The sequence below is a fragment of the Elephas maximus genome, chromosome 20, assembly GCF_024166365.1.
Source record: "Elephas maximus indicus isolate mEleMax1 chromosome 20, mEleMax1 primary haplotype, whole genome shotgun sequence".
In the NCBI taxonomy this organism is placed as follows: domain Eukaryota; kingdom Metazoa; phylum Chordata; class Mammalia; order Proboscidea; family Elephantidae; genus Elephas; species Elephas maximus.
The window spans coordinates 43,896,839-43,921,552 of NC_064838.1; the positions used below are offsets into that span (position 1 = coordinate 43,896,839).

A 24,714-nucleotide genomic window follows, 5' to 3' on the forward strand; every position below is an offset into this window, starting at 1 on the left:
TAAAATTCATGAAAGAATGGGCTATATCTGTTTCTTCCATTTGTCTACCATTTACCGCTGACCCTAAGTCAACTTATAATCTTCAGTCTCCACTGTAATCCCGAAAAGCCTCCCTCAACATGACTCATGTGTCCTTCAAAACACAATTTTAAAAGACTTTTTTTTTTTTTTTGGTAGTTTTTATTTTATTTTGAACTTTTTATTGTGGTTTGGGTGAAAGTTTACAGAGCAAATTCGTTTCCCATTCAACAGTTTATACCCCCTTTGTTTTGGGACATTAGTTGCAATCCCCTCAATGTGACAGCACTCTACCCACTTCGTCCCTGAGTTCCCTGTTTCCATTCGCCCATATTTCCTGCCCCTTCCTGCCTTCTGAACTTTGTTTTTGGGCAAATGCTGCTCTTTTGGTCTCCTGTGGTTGACTGCTATGAGGAGGACACTCCTTATCGGTGTTACTGTTCACTTTATAGGCCTGTCTATTGTTTGGCTGAAATGTGATCTCTGGCAGGAGGTTCAGTTACAGGTTTGAAGGGTGTCTAAGCCTCTTAGTCTCACGGGTTCCACCAGTCTCTAGAAGACCACTAAGTCTGGTCTTTTTTATTAACCTGAATTTTATTGTACATTTTTCTCCCACTCTGTCCAGGATCTTGTACCATGAGCCTGTTCAGCGAGGTCAGCAGTGGTAGCTGGGCACCATCTAGTTCTTCTAGTCTCAGGCCACAGGAGGCTGTGGTTCTTGTGGCCCATCAGTCCTGGACTAATTGTTTCCCTAAGACTTCGATTTTCTTTGCTCTTCTTTACTCCAGACAGGAAGACACCAATAGTTGTATCTTAGATGGCAAGCTTTTTTTTATTTTTATCGTACTTTAGATGAGGGTTTAAAGAACAAACTAGTTTCTCATCAGACAGTTAGTACACACACTGTTCTATAACCTTTGTTAACAACACCATGACAGGCCTACACTCTCCCTTCTCAACCCTGGGTTGCCTGTTACCAGCTTTCCTGTTCCCTCCTGCCTTCCAGTCCCTGCCCCAGGGCTGGTGCACCTTTAGTCTTGTTTTGTTCCATGGGTCTGTTCAATCTTTGGCCGAAGAGTGAACCTCAGGAGCGACCTCATTACTGAGCCGAAAGGGTGTCCGGGGGCCATACTCTCAGGGTTTCTCCAGTCTCTGTCAGGCCAGCAAGTGTGGTCTTTCTTTTTCAGTTAGAATTTTGTTCTACATTTTTCTCCAGGTTTGTCCAGGACCCTCTATTGTGATCCCTGTCAGAACAGTCAGTGTTGGTAGCCAGGCACCATCTCGTTGTTCTGGACTCAATCTGGTAGAGGCCATGGTAGATGTGGTCCATTAGTCCTTTGGACTAACCTTTCCCTTGTATCTTTAGTTTTCTTTATTCTTCCTTCTTCCTGAAGGGGTGAGACCAGTGGAGTATCCTAGATGGCCGCTCACAGGCTTTTAAGACCCCAGACATTATTCACCGAAGTAGAATGTAGAACATATTCTTTATAAAATATGTTATGAAATGGCCAACAGAAAATCCCTGATGGAGCAGGAGAGCAGTGAGATGCAGGCCTCAAATTCTCTTAAAAAGACCTGACTTAATGGTCTGACTGATTCTAGAAGGACCCCAGAGGTCATGGTCCCCAGACCTTCTGTTAGCACAAGACTGGAACCATTCCCAAAGCCAACTCTTCAGACAGGGATTTGATTGGACTATAAGATAGAAAATGATACTGGTGAGGAGTGTGCTTCTTGGCTCAAGTAGACACGTGTGACCATGTGGCCAGCTCCTGTCTGGAGGGGAGATGAGAGGGCAGAGGAGGACAGAAGCTGGCTGAATGGACATGGGAAGGTAGGGTAGAGAGAAGGAGTGTGCTGTCTCATTAGAGGGAGAGCAACTAGAAGTATAAAAAAAAAAAAAAAGAAGTATATAGCAAGGCGTATATAAATTTTTTGTATCAGAGACTGACATGATTTGTAAACTTTCACTTAAAACACAGTAAAAATTAAAAAAAAAAAGTTATGAGATGGCAAGCTTTTAAGACCCTAGTCACTACTCACCAAAGTAGGATGTAGAACATTGTCTTTACGGACTATGTTATGCCAATTGCCCTAGATGTTCCCCAAAACTATGGTCCTAAGCCCTCAAGCCCAGCGACTCAGTGGCTCAAAGTATTTGGTTATGGCTAAGAAGTTTTCATCACTGTGCCCCCTTTGTACTCTACTATATACATGGATATCTTTGCAACGCATACAAATGCGCATGTAGAAATATCCTCTGCCAAACCTGTATTTGCTCTTGGGTGTACTCCCATATGAAAAGGCATTTTCTTAATCCTGATTTTCTCTAACCTGCAGTATTTGGCACAGCTGACCATGCCCTTCTTGAATCATTTCTTCCTGAGGTAGCATGGGGTTTTAGAAGGAGCACAGACTTTGGAGCTCTACAGATCTGACTCCATTACCACCTGTATGGCTTCTGGCAGCTTGCTTTCCCTGATTCCCGGTCTCTTTATCTGTAAAAACATGTGTGATACAATCTACCTCACAGAGCTGTTGCAAGGATTAGTGATAACTTGTGTAAAAGTGCCTGGCCCATAGAATATGCTCATGAAATGGGAGCGACTGTCCATTTGTAGGATGCAGAACTCTACATCCGACTCTTCTAGATCATCTGTTGGCCATCTGCACCTCGTATTAGCATGTCTAGGATTAAACTTATGACCTTCCCCAAAGTGCAGTGGCTCACTTGAATTTTTTCATTTTCTTAATGACACCATTATTCTTCGGGGCATTCAAGCTCAACTCTTCCTCCTGCTTAAAGCCCTTCAAGAACTCCTAACATTATCTGAAATAAAGGCTACACTTGTCAGCCAGTCATCCAAGGCCCCTCACAATCTGGCCCCAGCCTATATTTACAGCATTGTCACCCATTACTTTCCTTCACAAGGAGCACCTCAGCTGAGGCTGCTGTCTCCAGCCAGGAGCTCCTTTCTCCATAGCCTGCCCCACTGGCTGCCCATGGAGACGCTGCTCATTCCCCAAACACAGCTACCACCAGGAGTCTCTTGAACTCAAAGCTCCCTCCTCCTCTGAAGCCCCATTGCATCACTGTTCCCTGCTCAGGCACATGCACTTTATTCACTCAGACATTTACTGAGCACCTACTCTTTGCCAGACTCTGCATCCCCAGCCCTTGGCGATGAGTCAGACCCTTGAGGATGCCATGCTCACAGACCTTCACAGTCTGGTAGGGGAGGCAGTCACAGACGCTACTAATAGAACACAGCATGGCAAGTGCTAGAATACAAGACGGGAACACAGAGTCCTAAAGAGGAGTGGCAGCCGATGTTCTCTCTGTCCTATGCCACAGCACCTAACATACATTCAGTGTTCTAACAACACTCACTGGGTGAAGACACACACAAAAAATACCAACCAGAAGTGCTGACACTTGGAATTACAGTTCAGAGAAGGCAAGATCAAAGATGCCCGAAGGCAGCCAAACCTGGATTTGCAGCCTTGGCCCTGTCGCCTGTGTCTGGGAGTCTTTGGGTAAGGTACTTCACCTCTCTTAGCTTTGGTTTCTTCACTGGTACAAAGGGAATAATAACATCTGCCCTCCTCCACCCCGCTACAGTAAAGTGGGAAGACAAAATGTACGCAAAAGGCTGTAAATTCCCTCCAGCTTTCTTTCCAGTCTCTGAAAATAAGGCCTTCGGCAGGGTTCCACAGGCTAGAAAAGAAGGGTGAGTGGTAGTGGAGGCAAGAGCAGCCCCCAAGATGGGCATGAGTGAAGAGTGCATTCTCCTGGGGCAGAGGATGCTCAGTGCCGCCCTGCCTTTCTCAGCCACACCCTGCTTCTTGTTAAGTATAATGTACTGACAGAAAAGTGCACAAATCCTAAGTGTCCAGCTTGGTGGATTTTCACCACCTGAACACACATGTGTAACTAGCACCCAGATCAAGAAACAGCACCTTTACCTCTACCCACAAGCCCCCTCACATTCCCCTGCAGTCACTACTTCATCCTATTACTCTTTACTCTACTTTCTGATACTATAGATTAATTCTGCTATTTTTTGAACTTTATATAAATGGAATCCCACCAATTCCATGTACTCTTTTATGTCTTGCCTCTTCCGCATAACGTTAGGTTTGTGTGCATCATCTGTATTGTCACATGTAGTTGTAGATTGTCCATTCTCACTCCTGTTCAGCAGTCCATTGTGTGACTACACACCAACATTTATTCACTCCTCTGTGGACAGTTTGGGGCTATTATAAATGATGCTGCTATGAACATCCTAGAGCATGTCTTTGGTGAACACATGGACACATCTCTGTTAAGTACAGAATTTCTGGGTCATAGAGTGTACATATGTTTAGTTTTAATAGACACTGTTCAACAGTTTTCCATAGTAGCTATGCCAATTTACACTCCCACCAGCAGTGTTTGGGTTAACCCTATCCTTGCCAGCACTTGGTATAGTCTGTCTTTTTCATTTTGGCCATTCTGGTGAATGTGTATGATATTACATGTAGTTGTAATTTGTATTTCCCTGATGAGCCATGAGGTTGAACCCCTTTATCATGTTTGTTGACCACTGGAGTATCTTCTCTTGGAAAGGGAAGTTCCCTGTATTTAACTCCCCCTCCTTTAAACACCTAGGGTAGCTTCTACTTTCCTGACCAGCCTCTGACTGACACACCAGGGGACAGTGAGGGGACCAGTGTGCCTAGAATAGGCAGGGGTTTGTTGAGTGCAGTCAGTGGAAGACTGCAGGGCTGGCAGGATCTGACTATAATCTTTCCTTAATAAAAGGAGTCTGAAGGGATTCTGACTCACAGCAACCATATAGGACAGAGTAGAACTGCCCCATAGGGTTTCCAAGGAGGTTGGTGGATTCAAACTGCCAACCTTTCGGTTAGCAGCCATAGCACTTAACCACTGCACTATCAGGGTTCCAAATAAAAGGAAGCCTGAGGAGAAGCAAAGAGAAGAGCTGGGAGAAAGAGAAACGGCTGCTTACAGAGGTAGTGCTAGGGGTGGGAGCGTGCATTCAAGTGAGGCAGGAAGGGAGATGTGCATTCTTGGAGAGAGAGCCCTAAATCCGGAAAGGGCGCACACATTGCCTAGTACTTCCCTTTCTCCCTGCCTCAGTCTTTGAAGCTAGGCCCAAAAAATACCTCTCCCCACTTTGTAGTCATTAAATCTGGAAAAAGTGAAGCAAGGTCTTATAAAAAGATTTCAGGTGCTCTAATTACAGGGCACAGCACTTGGGCATCCCCCCAACTGGTGTTATACCTCTCGACATCTGCCTTCCCTTCCCAGACTAGACTGTGGCTTTCTTGAGGCAGCAGCTCCAGTGTCTGAACCACTCTGTGCCCAACATTCAGTGGAATTAAGTTAACGTGAAATTAATGAATGAAGATGAATTTATTAAGTAAGGAAGAAGAGGATCAAAATAACATTAAAGAGAACTGAACACTTATATGTCAGGTTCTCTGCTGGTTGCTTTACATAAATCATCACTAATCCCCAAAACAATTGGCAAGTTAGTCTTAAAATCTCCATTTCAAAGATAAGAAAACTGTGGCTAGAAAGTTTAAACAACCTGCTCAAAGTCATAAGGCTGTTAATTATTGAGCTACAAATGGGACTGAGGTCTGCTTGACTGCAAAGTTCACTCATCCCCACCACCCACTTGGCTCCATGGGCAACTGTAGAAGAAAAGCTCTTGGCCAGCCAGAGCTATCCGTTCAGTAGATTTGCTCAGGGTCTGCTTCAAAGCCACTCAGCACCAGAGGTTTCTGCTATACAAAAAAAAAAAAAAAGGAAGAGGCACAAGTCACCCTTAGCCATGATAGTGGAATCCAGAGGTGGGTGCGGCTGGAGCCTACTCCTGTTTCCTTTGTCTCCTATGGGAACTCTCAAAGTGGCAGCTGAGACCGGTAAAGGACTAGCAACAGGTTCTGGGGCATGGCTCTGACTGTGGCAGGTAGCAGAGCACCTCACCTTTTGGGCCCTATGTTCAACATAAGGGAATTGAAAACATTTTATACTCTACTACTGTCAGGCATGTGAGGAATATCCCGTGGGAGCAGCACGTGGCCCCCTGCTACTTTGCACGGACCCGTTTTCTACCACTGCATGACCGATAGGGCACTTTGATGGACATTAGACGAAAGCACTTTAATAAAGCAACAAGAAGGCTCCCCACCCCCGGAGAACAGGTGACCAGAGCTAGGATACTTTGTTGATAACGTCTACTTTAGCATGTGCAAGTGCGTACGCACAGATACACACACACACACATTCCCCTTGAATGTGAGCCTGAAGCACTGTGACATGACCCAGGGCCATCAATGCCCCTGTATACCAGAGAATGGAGCCGGCTTTCCTAAGCATCCAGTAGATGCCAACGCTTCTATGGACATCACTTCATCTTCTCATCAACTCACTGCTGAAGGCACTCATATCTCCATTTTATAGACAGCAAAACTGAGATTTAAGAAGGCCCAGTCACTTGAAGTTGCAGAGAATGATGATGGCGGAGCCGGCCCCTGAGTCCAGGCCCCAAGATTCGGATGCCCAGGCTCTTTCAGCTGAACCATTCCACCCTCTGCTTAACAGCATAGAGGTGAACACCTGTGTCCAGTTGCTTTACAACCCTCCACAAAGCCCCTTCCTCCTCAGGAGCTCACCGTTCTCCATAGTGAAATGGAAAAACAATCCTCCCTGAGGTCTTGCAGTGTGGGCGTGAGGAACAATTACTCGGAAAGTCTATAAAGTATTGGAGCCCTACAAAATGTGATTTCCGCACTTAGGAGTAATCATAGAGGGAATAAATACTGCAGTGCAAAAGGGTCAGGAAGTCTCTTCTCCGCTGAAAATGCATCTGGATTCTGTGCAGGCTTTCCCTACTGCTAGTCACAGTGAAAAGGGAGAGGCAGAACCAGAACTTTAGAACAAGCTCCCTACAGGGAAAGGGCACAGGGCTCCAGCCAAGAGCCCCGGGATATACCACATCTCCTCTAAAAGCCCCAGGCAGGCCTCTGCTTCCCCCAACTCAACCTTCTCTCACCTGTGACCACACTGAGCTGTCCCACACTGGGCTGTCCCACACTGGGCTATCCTAGGTGGCCAAGGATGAGGCAGCAGCTATTCCAAGTTTCCCCCTAACCAGGTTTCCACCATCAATTTCTGAACTAAAAAGGAAATGGAAAAAAAAAAAAAAGAAAGAAAGAAAGGAGCTTGATGATTGGAAGGTCCTGAAGCAGTGTGTACAGAAGCTGGAAATGTCAAGGTCTGGGAGTATTCAACAAATGAAAGCAGAATTATATAAAAGCAACAGCTAATAAAAAAGATTGTCAGATGCTGTGTGTTCCATCTTCCCAGCTATTACAGGAATAAAATTATCCACGGCGAAGATAGAAAACCTTTTTCAAAACTAATACAATTAGGCCTTATTATCCTGTCTCTCTCTTTTTTTTTTTTACTCCCTCTTTCTCTGGTTACTCCTTAATCCCCCCTATCTCATTCACCAATCTCCATTTCCGGGGATGTTGGTGGTACTTTCTTTTTTTTTTTTATCATTATTACTAGCAAAATGCTAGTGCTTGAGAGTCAGACAGAAGATCATGTTTTTGTACCTTCTTGAAGCATTTAATCACCGTTCACAGTCACAGAGGAAAACCTCCTGGTAAAGCACAGCCTGCATCTGCATATGTAAGGAGTTGGGGCTGCACTTTGTGATGAGTGGGGAAGGACAGACAAGAAAGCGGGCCCTTCCAGGGGAGTTTCCTCTCCTTTAGCAAAGCAGAGAATCTTTTTTAAAAAAAAGCAGAAATAAAGTAGAAATGAGACAGTGACAAGAGAAAAACAGATTTGGTAGAAGGAAAAAGGCTGTGAGGCTATTTCCTTCCACACCAAACACACGCATACACACATGCTTCTAGGAGCCAAATCCAGAGAGAGAAACACAAGAGGAGCACAGCGGGAGGCCGAGGAATGTGCGCCCCTTAACAACGACAACAAAAAATCCATGCTTATGAACATATGGGCAACTGTGATCATTAGAGCTATGGCTGGTGGGTTTTTCTTACCCTTTTTCCAGGCTCTCAATTCACAATCCCTGTCATTACAAACTATAGTCAAATCTGTGCATGAGGTTGCTTCATGCAACAGCCATTGCTTATGAAGGACAAATTCTGTCAGCGGCTTGGAGGTGCACTGCCCCATTCCTCCAGTCTTTCCTGGATGTCACCGTTAGCACTTTGTGTTCATATCATGTCAGTTCTCGCTGTCCCCCCAAATCCCACAGAGGATGGCTCCCCTTGTCCCTAAAAAAAAAAAATGTCCCTACTGCCTGGAAATCCAGAAATCCACGTTTCTACAGGTTCCACTGTGGTATGTCACAGGAGAAAATGCCTATGGAAATCAAGCCCCTCAAGCAAACTGTCAATTTCAAAGCTCTAAACCGTGACAAATGATTTGCAAAGATCTGCCTACAATAAGCTGATGGCTCAGGTTGCTTGGCATACTGTCTCAGGCATGAGGGAGAACACTTTTTGTTAACCTCACAACCATTCCCTCCCATGTTTTAAGTCGTTTCTTGAAAAATCTGTCATGATCAACAAATTAAACCAAAAAAAGGAGTAAGCAGGTTATCAAATGAATTTTCAAGAGTCATTGCAGATTTGGGGGTGGTGGGGAAAGGCATGATGGTGTGTCTTTAAATCTCATTCATTTCAAAGGCTTAGCCTCAGAAAAGTAGACAGTGTTCAGCAGGGTGCACTTTGATCTCCCTGACTCCCAGGAGAAAATCAATAATACAACTTTAATATATTTGTATAGCAAGACCTCACGTTATTATTATTTTTATCCAATGCAGCTTAACTAAAGTGAAGAAGGTATGTTGGTTCTGAGCACCGCCCTGTGGCGAAAGTGATTTTTTTTCTAAAATTGAACTATAACAGAGCCAGCTGAATTCAACGAAAAGCAGGCCAATTAAAAACCAATTATCTCTTTGACTGCAACTTGTTGAACAATTCAGCTTGTGGTGCTTGCTGCTGAATGCGGGAGGGGGAATGGCACAGTCAGGAGGGGGCATGGCACAGTCGGCTGGTTGGGGGGGATGGGGCCCAGGGACCCCACCCAGCACCCTGCTCCCTCCTCCTTTCCCATTAGGACAATAGTGGTGGATTCCAGTCAGATGACTTTATGACCTGGCCCGGGAAAAAGCCAGCCCAGCACAAGCGGGAAAAAGCCAGCCCAGCACAAGCCTTACCTTCCTTTCAATGCGCCCCAGTTGCTCCTTATAGAAGGTGTCACGGCGTCTTAGCTCAGCCTCTATGCTTTCCAGCTCCCTGGCCTAGTTGGAAGAGAACAAAGCCTACATTAGCAGGCAACAGTGGTTCCTACGTTGGGCGCTACAGGGAGAAACCTGCCTGACAAGACTTCTGCACACCACCAAGCCTGCAGTAGCTCAGGTTTCTTTCTAGGATAATCACAACAATAAAATCACAACATTAACAATAAGAATGGTAGCAATAATGAATTGAAAACCTATGACAGGCCAGAGAGTTTACATATGTTGTATTTGATTTTCACAATTACCCTTCAAGGTAGGTAATTCCTATGACCATTTAATAGATGAGAATCACCGGCATTTCTGGAAGGCTTACTATGTGCCAAGGATGGTTCTAAGTGCTTCTCACATATTTTTTGATTCTTACCAAAGCAAAAAAACAAACCCGTTGTTGTCAAGTCGATTCTGACTCATACAGACCCTACAAGACAGAGTAGAACCACCCCATAGAGTTTCCATGGAGCACCTGGTAGAGTCGAACTGCCAACCTTTTGGTTAGCAGCTGTAGCTCTTAACCACTACAACAACCCTAAAAGACAGGTTGGATTATTGTGATCCCCTATGATACAGATGAGGAAATACGTACACAGCAGAGGGCTGGATAACTGTCCAGAAGCTCACGGCTACTGGGAAAGGCCCGGTTTGGACCCTGGCGGAGGAGAGCACAGCCAGTGCTGTGCCCCCTCAAGGAGGCGATGTAGCCCAGATGGCCAGAGCTGCTCTGCTGGCCACGGAGTCCTTATTACTCAGCACCATACCGCCCACCTTCCTAACACTTGGAGCTCTAAGTGCTGGTATTCCAAGACACCTTTCTTCTGCTTAGACAGGCTGCCCTCCTCAGGGGCCAGTGGATCTAAAAGGGGAGCCTACAGTCTGTGTGTACAGGAGCACAACCCGAGAGTCCTAGAGCCCCGGGGCAGCTGCTCCAGCACTCCAGGAGGAGGTGGATCCCTGGGGAGCAAGCACAGCCCAGGGGCCACCAGCAGTTACAGAAAGGCCCAGGGCTCAGGTAAGGCACAGGCCATCTGCAGCTGGGCAGACCTAGGGGTGAGCCCAGCCCTACCTTTAACTGGCTGGATGACTTTGAACGATCTACTTAACTTCACGGTGTTCCAGCTGATTCAGGTCTAATGTGTAAGCCTGAATGAAAGTGCCTACCACACAAGACTGCTGAGAAGGCTGAAAAGGAAACCCCAGCAGAAGTGGACAGGTTCATACTTGGATACCACAAAAGGGCTCTCTGGGGCTTTCTGGGACGTGGTCTCTAGGCCTGCCTCTGCCCACCACAACACCTCCCTCCACTGCCCAGATCCACATCAACCCCAGCCCCATAATGAGAGAATTCAGGACTCCTGCCTTGGTGCTTGTGTGGAGACACAGGGCCATCTGCTCGCCATCTGCCCATGCTAAGTGCTGAGTGTGCTCCAGGCACTGTTCTGGGCTCCTGACTTCATGAACTCTCACAACCCCAGAAGCATGAAGCTAGTCAAAGAATTAGTTGGACTGTGAGCCTAAGTCTGGATGACTTCAAAGTCCTAAGTTTTCTACTTTTAAACTACACTATGCTATCTGCACAAAGTTTCGAACTATTCACAACTACAGGGTAAGATAAGACCTGATTTTTTAAAAAAGCTCATTTCCTTGGCAATTCTACTCCCCCCAACTGCATGAAATCTTTCTGAAGAGGCAACAGGGTGGTAAGTAATGAGGAGCTGACCACATGCCAGCACTTGTGAGAACCCAGCATCAGAGGAAAGGCACAGGAGGGAAGAAAAGACAGTGCTACTCCCAAGGAAATTTGCCAGCCTAGACTGGCAACAAGCTGGAAATTTGAGGGTCAAGTTCTACCATTCCTTCTACGGCTGAGTGACCTGGAAGCTGGAGCAACCAGCTATGTATCCCTTGTGTATTTCCCCCTTACCTACACAATGGAGAAAAGAGTAGTAACTTGGTTTCAAGGTGGCTGTAGAATATCCAAAAATGCCAAGAAGGCTTCTGGAATGCCTCTGGAATGCCTCTGGAATGCCAATGCTTCAGAAAAGCTAAATGCCAACAATAAGACTCTGAATGCCGGAGGAGTTCTCATAGGATTTTTCAAAGTCCGATGCTGAGGCTGTGGCCCAGGAATGCAAGCACAGCTAGTCTGAGCTGGCACCCCTCAGCCCAGCACCAAACTGTTAATGGTCCCTGTGCACTTGGAGGAGAAGCTGGTCTGATCCAATTAAGCAGACAGTTCAGAAATACCTCCAGGAGCTCTGTACCTGCCATTTTCTGGCCAGCAGTCCCAGGTGAGCAGGAAACTGACACCTGAAAGCAAAACTGTCATGAGGCTTTTCAACTACCATTTAGTAGGGGTAAGTGGGGCAGCAGAGACAGGAGACTCATTCACGTGTGCACTCACCCACCCTGCTGATGTATTCGGAAGCCTCCTCTGGACCCCAGATACAGGACTGCTCAGCCCATACTTTCATGGTCCCACACCAACATGGATGTCTACTGCTCAGAAATGGGACGTAGAACTAACACACAGAGCAAAAAGTCCCAACCATCTGCAGCTTCCTTGGGCAAAGAAAGGCTGTTCGGACACACAGGAGGAAATACTGAAGACACTGAGCCTCATTTCCTGCTCCCTTCCACCTCACATCAATATGCAACATGACTCACCAGTTTCCGACACAACAGATAACTACGTGTTTGGGGAGCAACAGGTCTGTCTCTCCTGCCAGCACGGAAGCCCTATGAAAGCCAGGACCTTGCCCAAACTGCACCAGGTCCCCAAAGCCTTTGCTCCTATCACAAGTTAGGCAGCTGCCTCAGCTTCATCAACTATTAGGCAATTGGAAACCCTGGTGGTGTAGTGGTAAAGAGTTCAGCTCCTAACCAAAAAGGTCAGCAGTTCAAATCCGCCAGGCACACCTTGGGGCAGTTCTACTCTGTCCTGTAGGGTTGCTACCAGCCATAATCGACTATGACATCAACAAGTTTGGTTTTCGGGTTTTTATTTGTCTCTGAGATTTATAACAAAATCCCAATGATTTGCCATGGACAGAAGGTGACATATGGAAAAAGGCTTTAAAATAAATGAATGTGAATAAGCACATGAAAAGATGCTCAACATCATTAGTCATTAGAGAAATGCAAATCAAAAACCATAATGAAATACCACTTCACACCCACCTAAGATGGCTACAGTCAAGAAAACCGGAAATAAAAAGTATTGGCGAGGATGTGGAGAAATTGGAACCCTCCTGTAATGCTGATGGAGGTGTAAAATGGTGCAGCCGCTGTGAAAAACAGATGTTGTTTCTTCAAAACGTTAAACACAGAATTACCATATGACTCAGCAATTTCACTGCTAGGTGTAGACCCCAAAATTTTAAAAGCAGGGACTCAAACAGATACTTGTACACCAATGTTTATTGCAGGATTATTCGTAATAGCCAAAATGGAAACAACACAAGTGCCTATTGACAGATCAGCCAATTAAAAAAATGGTACTATGTACAACGGAATATTATTCCCCCACAAAGAGAAATAAAATCCTAATACACACTACAGTATGGATGAACCTCAAAAACAGGGTGCTGAGTGAGATGTCAGACACAAAATGACAAATATTATATGATCCTACTTATGTGCAGTATTCTACAACAGGCAAATGCACAGGGACCAAAGTTTATCAGTGGTTGCCAGGGGCTGTGGCGAGGGGTAAGTAGGGAGTTATTGTTTAAGGGATACCATGTTTCTCTTTGAGGTGATGAAAATTTTGGAAATAGACAGTGGTGATGGTTGTACAACATGGTGAATATAATTAATGTTACGGAATTGTATACTTAAAAATGGTTAAAATGGCAAATGTTTTGTTATATATATATTTTACCAAATTAAAAAAAAATGCCTTGGTGTTGATGCCTAGCACAGGGCAGGCAGGCACTGTATGACTTGGTCTGCATGACTGAATGAATGGAGTGGACAATATTTGGTTACTGCATACCAAGATCCTGTGTCATGACACGAGAAACCATGCCACATGCATTTCTCAGCATGACACTGGAATTCAGAAAGCACAGGTGGGTTTTATTAATTAATTTATTAAAACTTCATTGAGTATATTCCATGTGACAGATATTACTGTAAAAGGGTTGAGAATGCCAAAGGAAAACGAGAGAGAGTTTCTGCTCTCATGGACCTTAGATTCCAGTCGGCATCTAAGGTCCGAGAAATAAGATAATTTCAGATAGTGATATGTACTAGGGAGACCATAAGATAGAGTAACTGGTAGGGTGGTGGGTACTATTTTCTCTAAGGAGATTTCCAAGAAAACCTTCTCAGAAAAAAAATACTGAATTAAGAATGTTGTCTCCAATACAAAGGTAAAATATCAACAGTGTGAAGATCTACTCTGGAGCAAGTCTCTGAAGGGCAGAATTGAAAGGAATCTTTTATGATTTAGTAAAGGACTTCCTCCACTCGAGATAGCACAGTGAGTTTATACTTTGATGCATCTACTCTGTTCCAAACACACAGCTATGGCAGATAAAATATAAGAATAGAAGACTAAAAAGATGTGGCCAGGTTCAAAAATAAGATAAAAATGTCCAACATAGAAGAGAAGTGCAGAAGAGTAGGTAAGGCTGGAGCCACGTGGTGCCCGTAGGCTTCAGGGCTGGAGCAAGCAGAGGCAGCCAGAATCCCCTTTATCCTGTGGGATCCAAACAAACAGCACTCCCCAGAGGTAGGGACTGAAGCCAGACTTGCCTACTGAAGCCTCTGCTTCCCCTAGTAAAAGAAACTGATGTGAAAATTCCTGAAGACCTATCTAGGGTTTTTAGTATGTTTAAGGCTGGGCAGCTTGGGGGCCTCAGATACACCCTATGGACTACAAGTTGACCAGGCCCCACTGGCTCTGTTCCTGGCTTGGAGTGTCACCTGTATCACCATGGAGCCAGGTCCTCAGAAAGCCATACAAGACCTGGTTCAGCACTGGGAGCAGGCGTAGGTAATAGCAAAAATGCTAGACATGTAGAAAAGGTCATGCAGAAATTGAGAAAACACAGCAAAGCAAAACAAGATAAAAAACCAAACTTTTCACTCAAAACAAGTCTGCAAACCAAATCTCAAACACATGAAGAAACAGAATGCTTAGAAACTAAACCCACTGCCATTGAGTCGATTCCGACTCACAGCAATCGGCAACTGGAATATGAATTCACTCCAGATGAAATTAATTTTATGAGACAATATGATGAAAGATTTTTAAAAGCTTATCATTGTGGAAAAATTTTAAACACAAGACAAAATAATATAATAAAACCCCAGATACCCATCACCAAGCTTCAACCATTGTAAACTAAAGGCAATCTTGTTTCCCTATACCTCTGCTCTCTCCTCACTGCCAAATTTCTTACATCATATCATTTCTTCTGTACATACTTAAATATATTTATCTAAAATATAAGGACTTCTATTTTCCTAAACAGAACCACAGTACAATAGTTAAAAAAAAAAAAAAACACTAATTGCTTAACATCATTCAATTCCTAGTCAGTGTTCAAATTTCTAATTGATTCAGGATTTTAAATATGAATATTTAAGATGCTCAAAAAGATAAATGAAGAAATAACTTCTGATTTAAATAAAGAAATTCTCAACACGAAACAGGCAAACCCCCAAAGAAGGAAATATTATAAATTTAAAAATCATTAAAATGAAAAATAAAATGTATAAGACAAACCCTATACTAAGGAAAGCTAGGGAAAATTAGAAAATTGGAAGGCAGTACAGAGAAACTGAGCTACACTCTTCCCTTCACTCTCTCTTGCTTGGCTCACACTGATGAAGCAAGCTTCCATGTTGTGAGCTGTCCTATGGAGAGGCCCCTGTGGTAAAGAGGTAGGCCTCCAGTCAATAGCCAGCAAGGAACTAATGACTTCAGTCCAATAGCCCTCAAGGGACTAAATCCTGCCAACAACTACTGAGTGAACTTGGAAGCAGATCCTCCCTACATCAAGCCTTCAGATAGGATTGAAGCTCCAGCAGACTCCTTGACCGCAGCCTTTTGAGAGACCTTGAGGCAGAGGCACCCAGCTAAGCTGTGCTCAGATTCCTAACTCACAGAAACTATGATATAATAAATGTTTATTGCTTTAAGCCACTAAATTTTGGGGTACTTTCTTACTCTGCAATAGATAATGAATACAAAATGCAAACTGACTAATTTCACCCATTAAAGGACAAAGATTATCAGTATAGATTAAAAAAAAAAAGAAACAGAAAATCCAACTACATGCTACTTAGAAGAGATCTACCCCTCAATACTAATGGTTTTACAGAATAAAAGGAAACTCTTTTCTGGACATAAATGCATACCTCAGTATCTATAGTTTGGATTTTTTGTTTTGTTTTACACACAAGGTTGGTCACTTACGCAAAATTTTAAAACACACAAAAAAGCAAAAAATATGATGTATCGTAAAGGGATAAAATACTCAATAAAACCAGACATAGCAATGGGCCAGATATTGGAATTAACACAAAGGAACTATAAAATAACTACAATACATTAAAGAATCTAATAGAAAATGTCTGCAACATGTGTGACAAGGTGGAGAATTTCCACAGAGAGATGGAAACCATAAAATATGTCATCCCTGTCTGGCTTCCATGGTTTATGATGAGAAATCACTTGTTAATCTTGAGAATCCCTTGTACATGACAAGTCACTTCTCTCTTGTTGCTTTCAAGATTCTCTCTGTAACTCTGGCTTTCAACGATTTGATTATGATGTGTCTAGATGTGCAGTAATTAATCACCTTACCAAACAATTTGGCCTTTGTCCTTGGTTCCTAAAAGATAGCCCTTGGAAATTCCTGAGTAATCAAGGTGCCTTTATTATCTAAAACCTCCACACCACACCTGATGATCTGTGCTAATGAATGGGGACTGGCCAGACCAAAAAGACCACATGGTAGCCCAATATCAACTAACCTCAGGAAGTATGATTTAATCTATCATGCATATGCAAGGAGGCCTCTTCATGATTACGTGTCTTAGTTATCTAGTGCTGCTATAACAAAAATACTACAAGTGGGTCGCTTTAACAAACAAATTATTTTCTCATGGTTTAGGAGGCTAGAAGACTGAATTAAGGGCGCTGGCTCTAGAGGAGGCTTTCTCTTTCTTTCTCTGTCAGCTCTAGAGGAAAGTTCTTGTCTTCTTTGAGCTTCTGCTCCTGGGTGATCTTCGGGTAGGTTGGCATCTCTCTTCCCCCATCTCTGCATTTTTCATTTGTTTGTTTAATCTCCTTTATATCTCAAAAGAAATTAACTCAAGGCACACCCTACCCTAATCTTGCCTCATTAACACAACGAAGACAGGCCATTCCCAGATGGGATTATAACCACAGGCATAGAGGTTAGGATTTACAAGACATGTTTTGGGGGGACACAATTCAATCCATAACACTACATAATGATGCCAATAAAGGCTCTGTAAACAAAGGATCCAGGAGCTTCCTGGCTGGTGAAGGGAGGGTGACACACTCTCTTTGGGATATGGAAGTTCCACATTGGGAACCCTCCCAGACCTTGTCCATGCGTCTCTTCCTTATGATGATCCTGATTGTATCCTTTTGCTATAACAAATCCGTAATTTAAGTACAGTATTTTCTATGAGTTCTGTGAGTCATTCTAGTGACTTATGAAACCCAAAGGAGTAACAGGAGCCAGAAGGCGAAAGTGTGGGAGCCCAGGGGAAGCCCTGAGCTTGCAGCTGGCACCCTAAAAAGGCAGTGGGGAAACTCTAAATTTGTGGCCCGTAGGCCAGAAATAAGGGTGTCACGTGGACTCCTGAGTTTGTGACTGGCATCTATGTATTTGACACCCTGAAGGACCCACTAAAAAACCCACTGCCGTCAAGTCGATTCTGACTCATAGCGACCCTAGAGGACAGAGTAGAACTGCCCCATAGAGTTTCCAAGGAGCACCTGGCAGATTTGAACTGCTTACCTCTTGGTTAGCAGCCGTAGTACTTAACCACTACGCCACCAGGGTTTCCAGTCTGAAGGAGGGTATCCTTTAAACTTATAAACTCTCACCTAGCTCCCAGAGACTATGAGCAGAGAGAGCAGAAGAGTGCTTCATGGACAGCTGGTGTCAGAGATGACTGAGAAGTGGGAAAGTAGGAAGCTGATTAATCTTCACATTTAGGGGAAAAGATTTATGTTGATTCTTATCTACGAACTAGACGTGGATCTCTTTGAGATCTCTTTGTGCACAGCCCTACACATGTGTCCAGCCTTCTAGATTCCCAGGAACATATCAGAGCTTTTTAAATCCCCCCTGGACACTTTGGAAACCCTGGTGGTGTAGTGCTTAAGTGCTACGGCTGCTAACCAAAAGGTCGGCAGTTAGAATTCACCAAGTACTCCTTGGAAACTCTATGGGACAGTTCTGTTCTGTCCTATAGGGTCACTATGAGTCAAAATCAACTCGATGGCAACAGATTTGGTTTTTTGTTTGTTTACGGACACTTCATTTTTAAGCTTTTGGGCTGCCCTATTGTTTGCCTCAACTGTTATCCACTGCCTAAGCCCGCCATGCCTCTGATGTTTTTGACAAATGCCCTGAGGAAAAGGCTGTTTCCAATGGGTGAGCGATTAGGATGTTCCAGGGAACACCAGGCTTGAACGGGACTTTGAAGGAACTCTAAAACTGTTATATCCCATCCAGTGACGGTCCGGCTACTGGTTTTCACTGCGACTACAGGCTGCTGGTTTTTAAGACTACCACAAAGCTGGAAAAGAGGGGATGAGAATAAAAAACAAAACAAAACCCACTGCTGTCGAGTTGATTCCGACTCATAGCAACCCTACAGGATAGAGTAGAACTGTCCCACAAGGTTTCCAAGGCTGTAATCTTTACAGAAGTAGACAGCCACATCTTTCTCCTGTGGAGTGGTGGGTGGGTTGGAATCACTGACCTTTCAGTTAGCAGCTGAGCACTTAACCACTGCACCACCAGGGCTCCTTTTATAGGTCAAGTTAAAATGCCACCAAGCTCACCACTCTAAGATTCAGTCATTTTTCTTCAATAAACACTCCCTAGATTTGTGTAGTATATATATAATATAGATTTGTGTAAGCCTCTGGTTAATTTTCAGAGCTCTGAAAAAACTGATTCTGACAATTTTTCGTTACTTTTATGGAGGAGAGGATTTTTGGAGGTTCTTGTTGTTTTCTCTAGTTGCTATCAAGTTGACTCTGACTCATGGCCACCTCACGTTCAACAAAACAAAACACTGCCTGGTCGTGTGACATCCTCACAGTGACCAACATGTTCAAGTCCATTGTTGCAGCTAGTGTGCCAATCTATCTCCCTGAAAATCTCCCATGCCCTTGTTGGCCTCCTATTTCACCAGACATGATGTTCTCCTCTAGCTTTTGATCCCTCCTGATGACATGTCCAAAGCAAGCAATTCAGACAATGTTGTGATTCATAAAGTTTTCATTGGCTAATTTTCAAAAGTAGATCTCCAGGTCTTCCTAGTCTGTCTTGGTCTAGAAGCTCTGCTGAAACCTGTCCACCATGGATGACCCTTCTGGTATACTGGTGACATAGCTTCTAGGTCATAACAACATACAATCCACCACAGCACAAGAATCTGTCAGGTGGTAGGAAAGGTCCTTCCTACATCATTTTCACTGGCACCACAAAAAACTATAAAATAAAGCCAAATGGACAGGCTAGAAATGATACGGTATGAAATTACAGGTTTATCAGCAGACTGGACAAAGCAGAGGAAAGAATCAATCAACTTGGAAACAACTCATTAGAAATTATCCCAAATGAAATGCAAAAATACAAAATAATAAAAAATAAAATACAACAGGACAATATCAAATGGTATAACATACATTTAATTGGGAGCCTAGTTTGAGACAAGATGGACAAAAGGATAAAGAGATAAAATCCAACAGCTTTCCAAAATTAATTAAAGACAATAAACTACACACCTGAAAAGCTCAGAAAACCTCGAGCAGGGTGCTTTAATATATTTCTTAACTTATTCCTGAAGTAATAGAATATTTTTAATAGACTGTGCTAAGTTAAAAAGGAAAAAATATATATCATAATTTCTATAGCAACTACTAAAAAAAAAAAGAACAAATTAAAAGTCAATAGAGGGTTTTGCTGTATATATCCTCAACAACAGCAACAAAATAAAAAATTTTTAAAAGTCAATAGAAGAGACAAAATGAAATTCTAAAATAGAGGCATTTATTCCTGCCACTACCTATATCCTCCCTGCCACCCCAGAAAATAGAAAACCTGCAAGAAAGGAGAAACAGAAGAACAAAGAACAGATAGGATAAACAGAAATCAAACATCAATACGGTAGATTTAAATCCAAACATATCAATAATCACATTAAATGTAAAAACACTTAACCCCTGTATTAGTTTTTATTGCTGATCTAACAAATTACCATAAACGTTAATGTCTTAGAACAACATGAATCTATTCTCTTACAGTTCTGGAGGTCAGAAGTCTATAACAGATTTTATTTAACTAAAATCAACATGTTTGTAGACCTGTGTTGCTTCTTTAGGTTCTAAAGGAGAATCCATTTCCTTGCTTCTTCTAGCTTCTAGAACCTTCCCACATCCCTTGGTTCATGGACCCACATCATCCCAACCTCTGCTTCCATCATTATAGCTCCTTCTCTGACTCTCTTGGTCCTTCCCTCTTTCCCTTATAAGGACCACTAACATTACATTGGACCCATGCAGATAATCAAGGATAATCTCCCCATCTCAAGATCCTTAACTTATCACATCTGCAAAATCACTTCTGCCAGGTGAGGAAGCATATTCACAGGTTCAGGGGATTACAACATAGACATCTTTGGGGGACCATTATTTTGCCTGCTACACCCTCAATGAAAAGGCAAAGGTTATAAGACTCTATTTAGAAAATCAAAAGTACATGTTATTGACAAGAAATACACTTTAAATATGAAGACACAAGCAGGTCGAAAGATAAATCATGCAAATGCTATAAGCATAAGAAAACTGGTGTACCTATATTAATATCAGATAAAGGAGAATTCAAGACAAAAATATTGCCAGACACCCTGAAACTATTGCTCTAAGATAATCTTTAAACCTTAAACCAAAAATATCTCCTGAAGTCTTCTTAAAACCAAAAAACAGTTTACCTTAACTAGTGAAGAATGTCTGCCTTGAGCATTGTGCTCTTTTAAGATCTATCTATATGGGATCAAATTGACAACAGCAACTCTAAAGACTAGACAGGAAACTTAGGAGGCAGTGAGTTTATGTTAATGGGAGAGGAACAACTTGGAAAAGGAGGGTAAGAATGGTTGCACAACTTGAAGAATGTAATCAATGTCACTGAATTGACTGTAGAAATTGTTTAATTGGTATATGTTCTGCTGTGTATACAGAACAAAAATAAAATTATTAAAATATATTACCAGACATAAAAAGGGCAGTTCATAATCATAAAAGACAATTAATAGTTTAAAAAATGTCAATGTGTATACACTTAATAACAAAGCTACCAAGTACATAAAGCAAGTTTGACAGACTAACTAGGAATACAGACACATCCACAACCGTCACTGAGGCCTTCCCTCTCTCAAAATACCGAAAGAACAGCTAGACCAAAAAAATGGAAATCAATAAGGACTTGAAAGATTTGAACAATGTGGCGATCCAACTTGCCTAACTGACATTTACAGAAAACTAAATCTAAAAACTGCAGAACAGATATTCTTCTTAAGTGTACATGGAATAGCCACGAAGATAGACCATATCCTGGGCCATAGGAAATTTAAAAGGATGACACTACACAAAATATGTTCTATGACAACAAAGGTATTAAATTAGAAGCTAATAAAAGTAAGATACCTAGAAAATCCTCAAATATTTAGAAATTAAATATATTACTAAATAATTCATGACCCCTAACCAGGAGAATAATTAGTCAATAAAAACTCAAAAATGACAGAGATGAAGGAATTAGCAGAAGAGGACTTTAAAATAGCCATTACACATACGTTCAAAGATTTAAAGGAAAACATGAACATAATGAAAAGATAAAAGGAAACCATTATAAAGAACCAAATAGAATTTCTAGAGCTGAAAAGTATAATATCTGAAATGCAAGCCTAAAAAAAGTGAATGCTGCCTCAATGACCTGTAGGACAATTTCAATATCAAGTGGTCTAACATACGTGCGCATGCAAAAGCTGGACAGTGAATAAGAAAGACCGAAGAAGAATATTGAACGTGCCTTGGACTGCCAGAAGAACAAACAAACTTGTCTTGGAAGAAGTACAACCAGAATGCTCCTTAGAGGGCAGAATGGTGAGACTTTGTCTTACGTACTTTGGACATGTTATCAGGAGGGACCAGCCCTTGGAGAAGGACATTACACTTGGTAAAGTTAAAGGTCAGTGAAAAAGAGGAAGACCCTCAATGAGATGGATTGACACAGTGGCTGCAATAATGGGCTCAAGCATAACAAAGATTGTGAGAATGGTACAGGACTGGGCAGTGTTTCATTCTGTTGTACATGGGGTCACTGTGAGCTGAAACCAATACCATGGCACCTAACAACAACATACATGTAATTGGATTCCTGGCAGGAATGGTAGTAGTGGAAAAATATTTGAATATTTGAAGAATAACAAATCATAACTTTCCAGATGTGTTAAAAGTATAAATCTACAGATTCAAGAAGCCCAAGTAACAAACTAACCAATAAATACAATGTGATGAATGCTACAATAGAAATAAACAAACTGTATAAAAAACTGTATACCCATGAAAAAATATAAAATACATAATTTTCCCTGATTTAAAAAAAAAAAAACCTTACCCAAAGAATTTCCCATCCCAGATGGCTTCACTGATTAACTCTATTAAATATCTAAGGAAGAAATCACTGTAATTCTAAACAAATTCTTTCAGATAACAGATAAGGAAATACTTCTCAACTCATGTGAAAGGCTACTCTAATTATGGTATCAAAATAGACAAGGACATTACAAGAAAATAAAATTACAGACCAATATCCCTGAAGAAAAGGATGTAAAACTTCTTTAAAAGAATTACCAAATCAATTCCATCAATACGTACAAAAAAAAAAAAAAAATAGGACCCCGCGATCAACTGGGGTTTATGCCAAGAACCCAAGGTTGCTTTAACATAAAAATCAGTCAATATGCTTAACCACATTAACAAAAGGAGTAAAATCACATAACCATTTAGATGTTGTTGTTGTTAGTTGCTGTCGAGCTGAGGCTGACTCATGTCAACCACGTGTGTGCAGAGTAGACTGCCCCATAGGATTTTCAAGGTTGTGTGATTCTAGAAGCAGATCGTCAGACCTGTCTCCCAAGATGCCTCTGGTTGGGTTTGAACTGCCAACCTTTCGGCTAGTAGCCAAGCACTTTACTGTTTGCAACATTGACAAATATAATACCATTTACAAAAAGAACTTTCAGCAAACTAGTAACAGAAAAAAATTTCCTGAACCTGATGAAAACTGTATACAAAAATACTACAGATAATATCATACTTAATGGTGAAATACTGAATGCCTTTCCCTTAAGATGGCAGATAAAAATAGGGATTTAGATGATTTGATGAATAAAACGAACAAGATAGCTCTAATAGACATTTTTCTAGAATCTCCACCCCCCAAAATTGAATAATTACACTCTTTTAGAGTTTACATGGAACATGTGCAAAAACTTATCAATCTTTTACGTCATGCCCCCAAAAAACTTATCAAATTTCGATATATCAATATCATACAGACCACTTCTCTGATGAAACTACAGTTAAATTACAAATCAACAATTAAAAAAGACAATTAAAAATCAGTTTGGCAAGCCCATAAAATGAACAATGATAACACCCAAGAGGAACGTGCTCCTTAGAACAATCAATTATACAAGATCAAAGGGGGTAATATTTGCACAAAGGCAAAGATGAAAAGGCAGGAAAGGGTAGAAAATCCAGACAAAAGGAAATGGGAACCCAGGAGGGAAATGGGGAGAGTGCTGACACATTGTGGGGAATGAAACCAAGGCCATGAAACACTTTATGTACAAATTATTGAATGGGAATCTAATTTGCTCTGTAAACTTTCACCTAATGCATAATTAAAAAAGAAAAAAATCAGTTTGGTAACTAAATGTAACCTCATAAATAACTCATGCGCTAAGAAAAAACAGTAGTAGAGATTACAAAATTACAAGAATTAAAGTTTTATATTACAAAATGTGTGACATAGCTAATGAGGTATATTGTCATTGTTAGGTGCTGTTATAGCAACACCTTGTACAGCAGAACGCAACACCGACCTGTCCTGTACCATACTCAAAACAGTTGCTATGTTTGAGCCCAATGTTGCAGCCATTGTGTCAATCCATCTCGTTGAGGGTCTTCCTCTTTTTCGATGACCCTCCACTTTACCAAGCATGATGATGTCCTTCTCTAGCAACTGGTCCCTCCTGATAACATGTCCATTATAGACTTCAAGGAGCACTCTGGCTGTATTTCTTCCAAGACAGGCTTGTTCGTTCTTCTGGCATATAGTCAATATTCTTCACCACCACCATAATTCAAAAGCACCAATTCTTTGTCAGTGTTCCTTACTTATTTTCCAGCTTTCATATGTATATAAGGTGAATGAAAATATCATGGTGTAGGTCAGGCGCACCTTAGTCCTCAAGGTAACATCATTGCTTTTTAACGCTTTAAAGGGGTCTTTTGCAGCATATTCGCCCAATGGAATATGTCCTCTGATTTCCTGACTGCTGCTTCCATGGGCGTTGATTACAGATCCAAGTAAAATAAAATTCTTGACAACGTCATCTTTCCTCCATTTATCATGGTGTTGCTTCCTGATCCAGTTGTGAAGATTTTTGTTTTCTTTATGTTGAGGTGTAATCCATACTGAAGGCTGTAAAGATCAAAGACTACATGCTTCAGTACAATGAGGTATACAGGAAGTAAATTAATGGTCTCAAATCCATTTATTAAAAAAGAGAGAGAGAGATTTAAACAAAAAATCCCTCATTTCATGTATGAATAAGACTCAGATTAAATGACTTGCTTCCGGTCACACAGACAGTTAACTGAAGGACTATGAACACAGGTTTCCTGACTCCTAGTTTACCAGCCTCATAACATTTTGGGATCACCTTATCTTATTCTGAACTATGTGCTTTGATAATATAAAATCACTGATCATCAAACTGGACATCTCTAGAAACATGTATCATAACAATGCTTCTCAAATTT

At 41.9% G+C, this 24,714-nt stretch overlaps 1 protein-coding gene across 4 annotated transcripts in view; it reads right to left on the bottom strand.

The window, feature by feature from the left end:
* Positions 1 to 24,714, bottom strand: part of CHCHD6 (coiled-coil-helix-coiled-coil-helix domain containing 6) — a 320,395-nt gene that overhangs the window by 126,842 nt on the left and 168,839 nt on the right. For 3 of the 4 annotated variants that reach the window (XM_049862543.1, XM_049862545.1, XM_049862542.1), the window contains one exon: positions 9,294 to 9,377. The exons of the other annotated variant lie outside the window; for it this stretch is intronic. In XM_049862543.1, the coding sequence (XP_049718500.1) occupies positions 9,294 to 9,377 (84 nt within the window). The remainder of the gene's footprint in view (positions 1 to 9,293; positions 9,378 to 24,714) is intronic. 4 annotated transcript variants of the gene reach the window in all.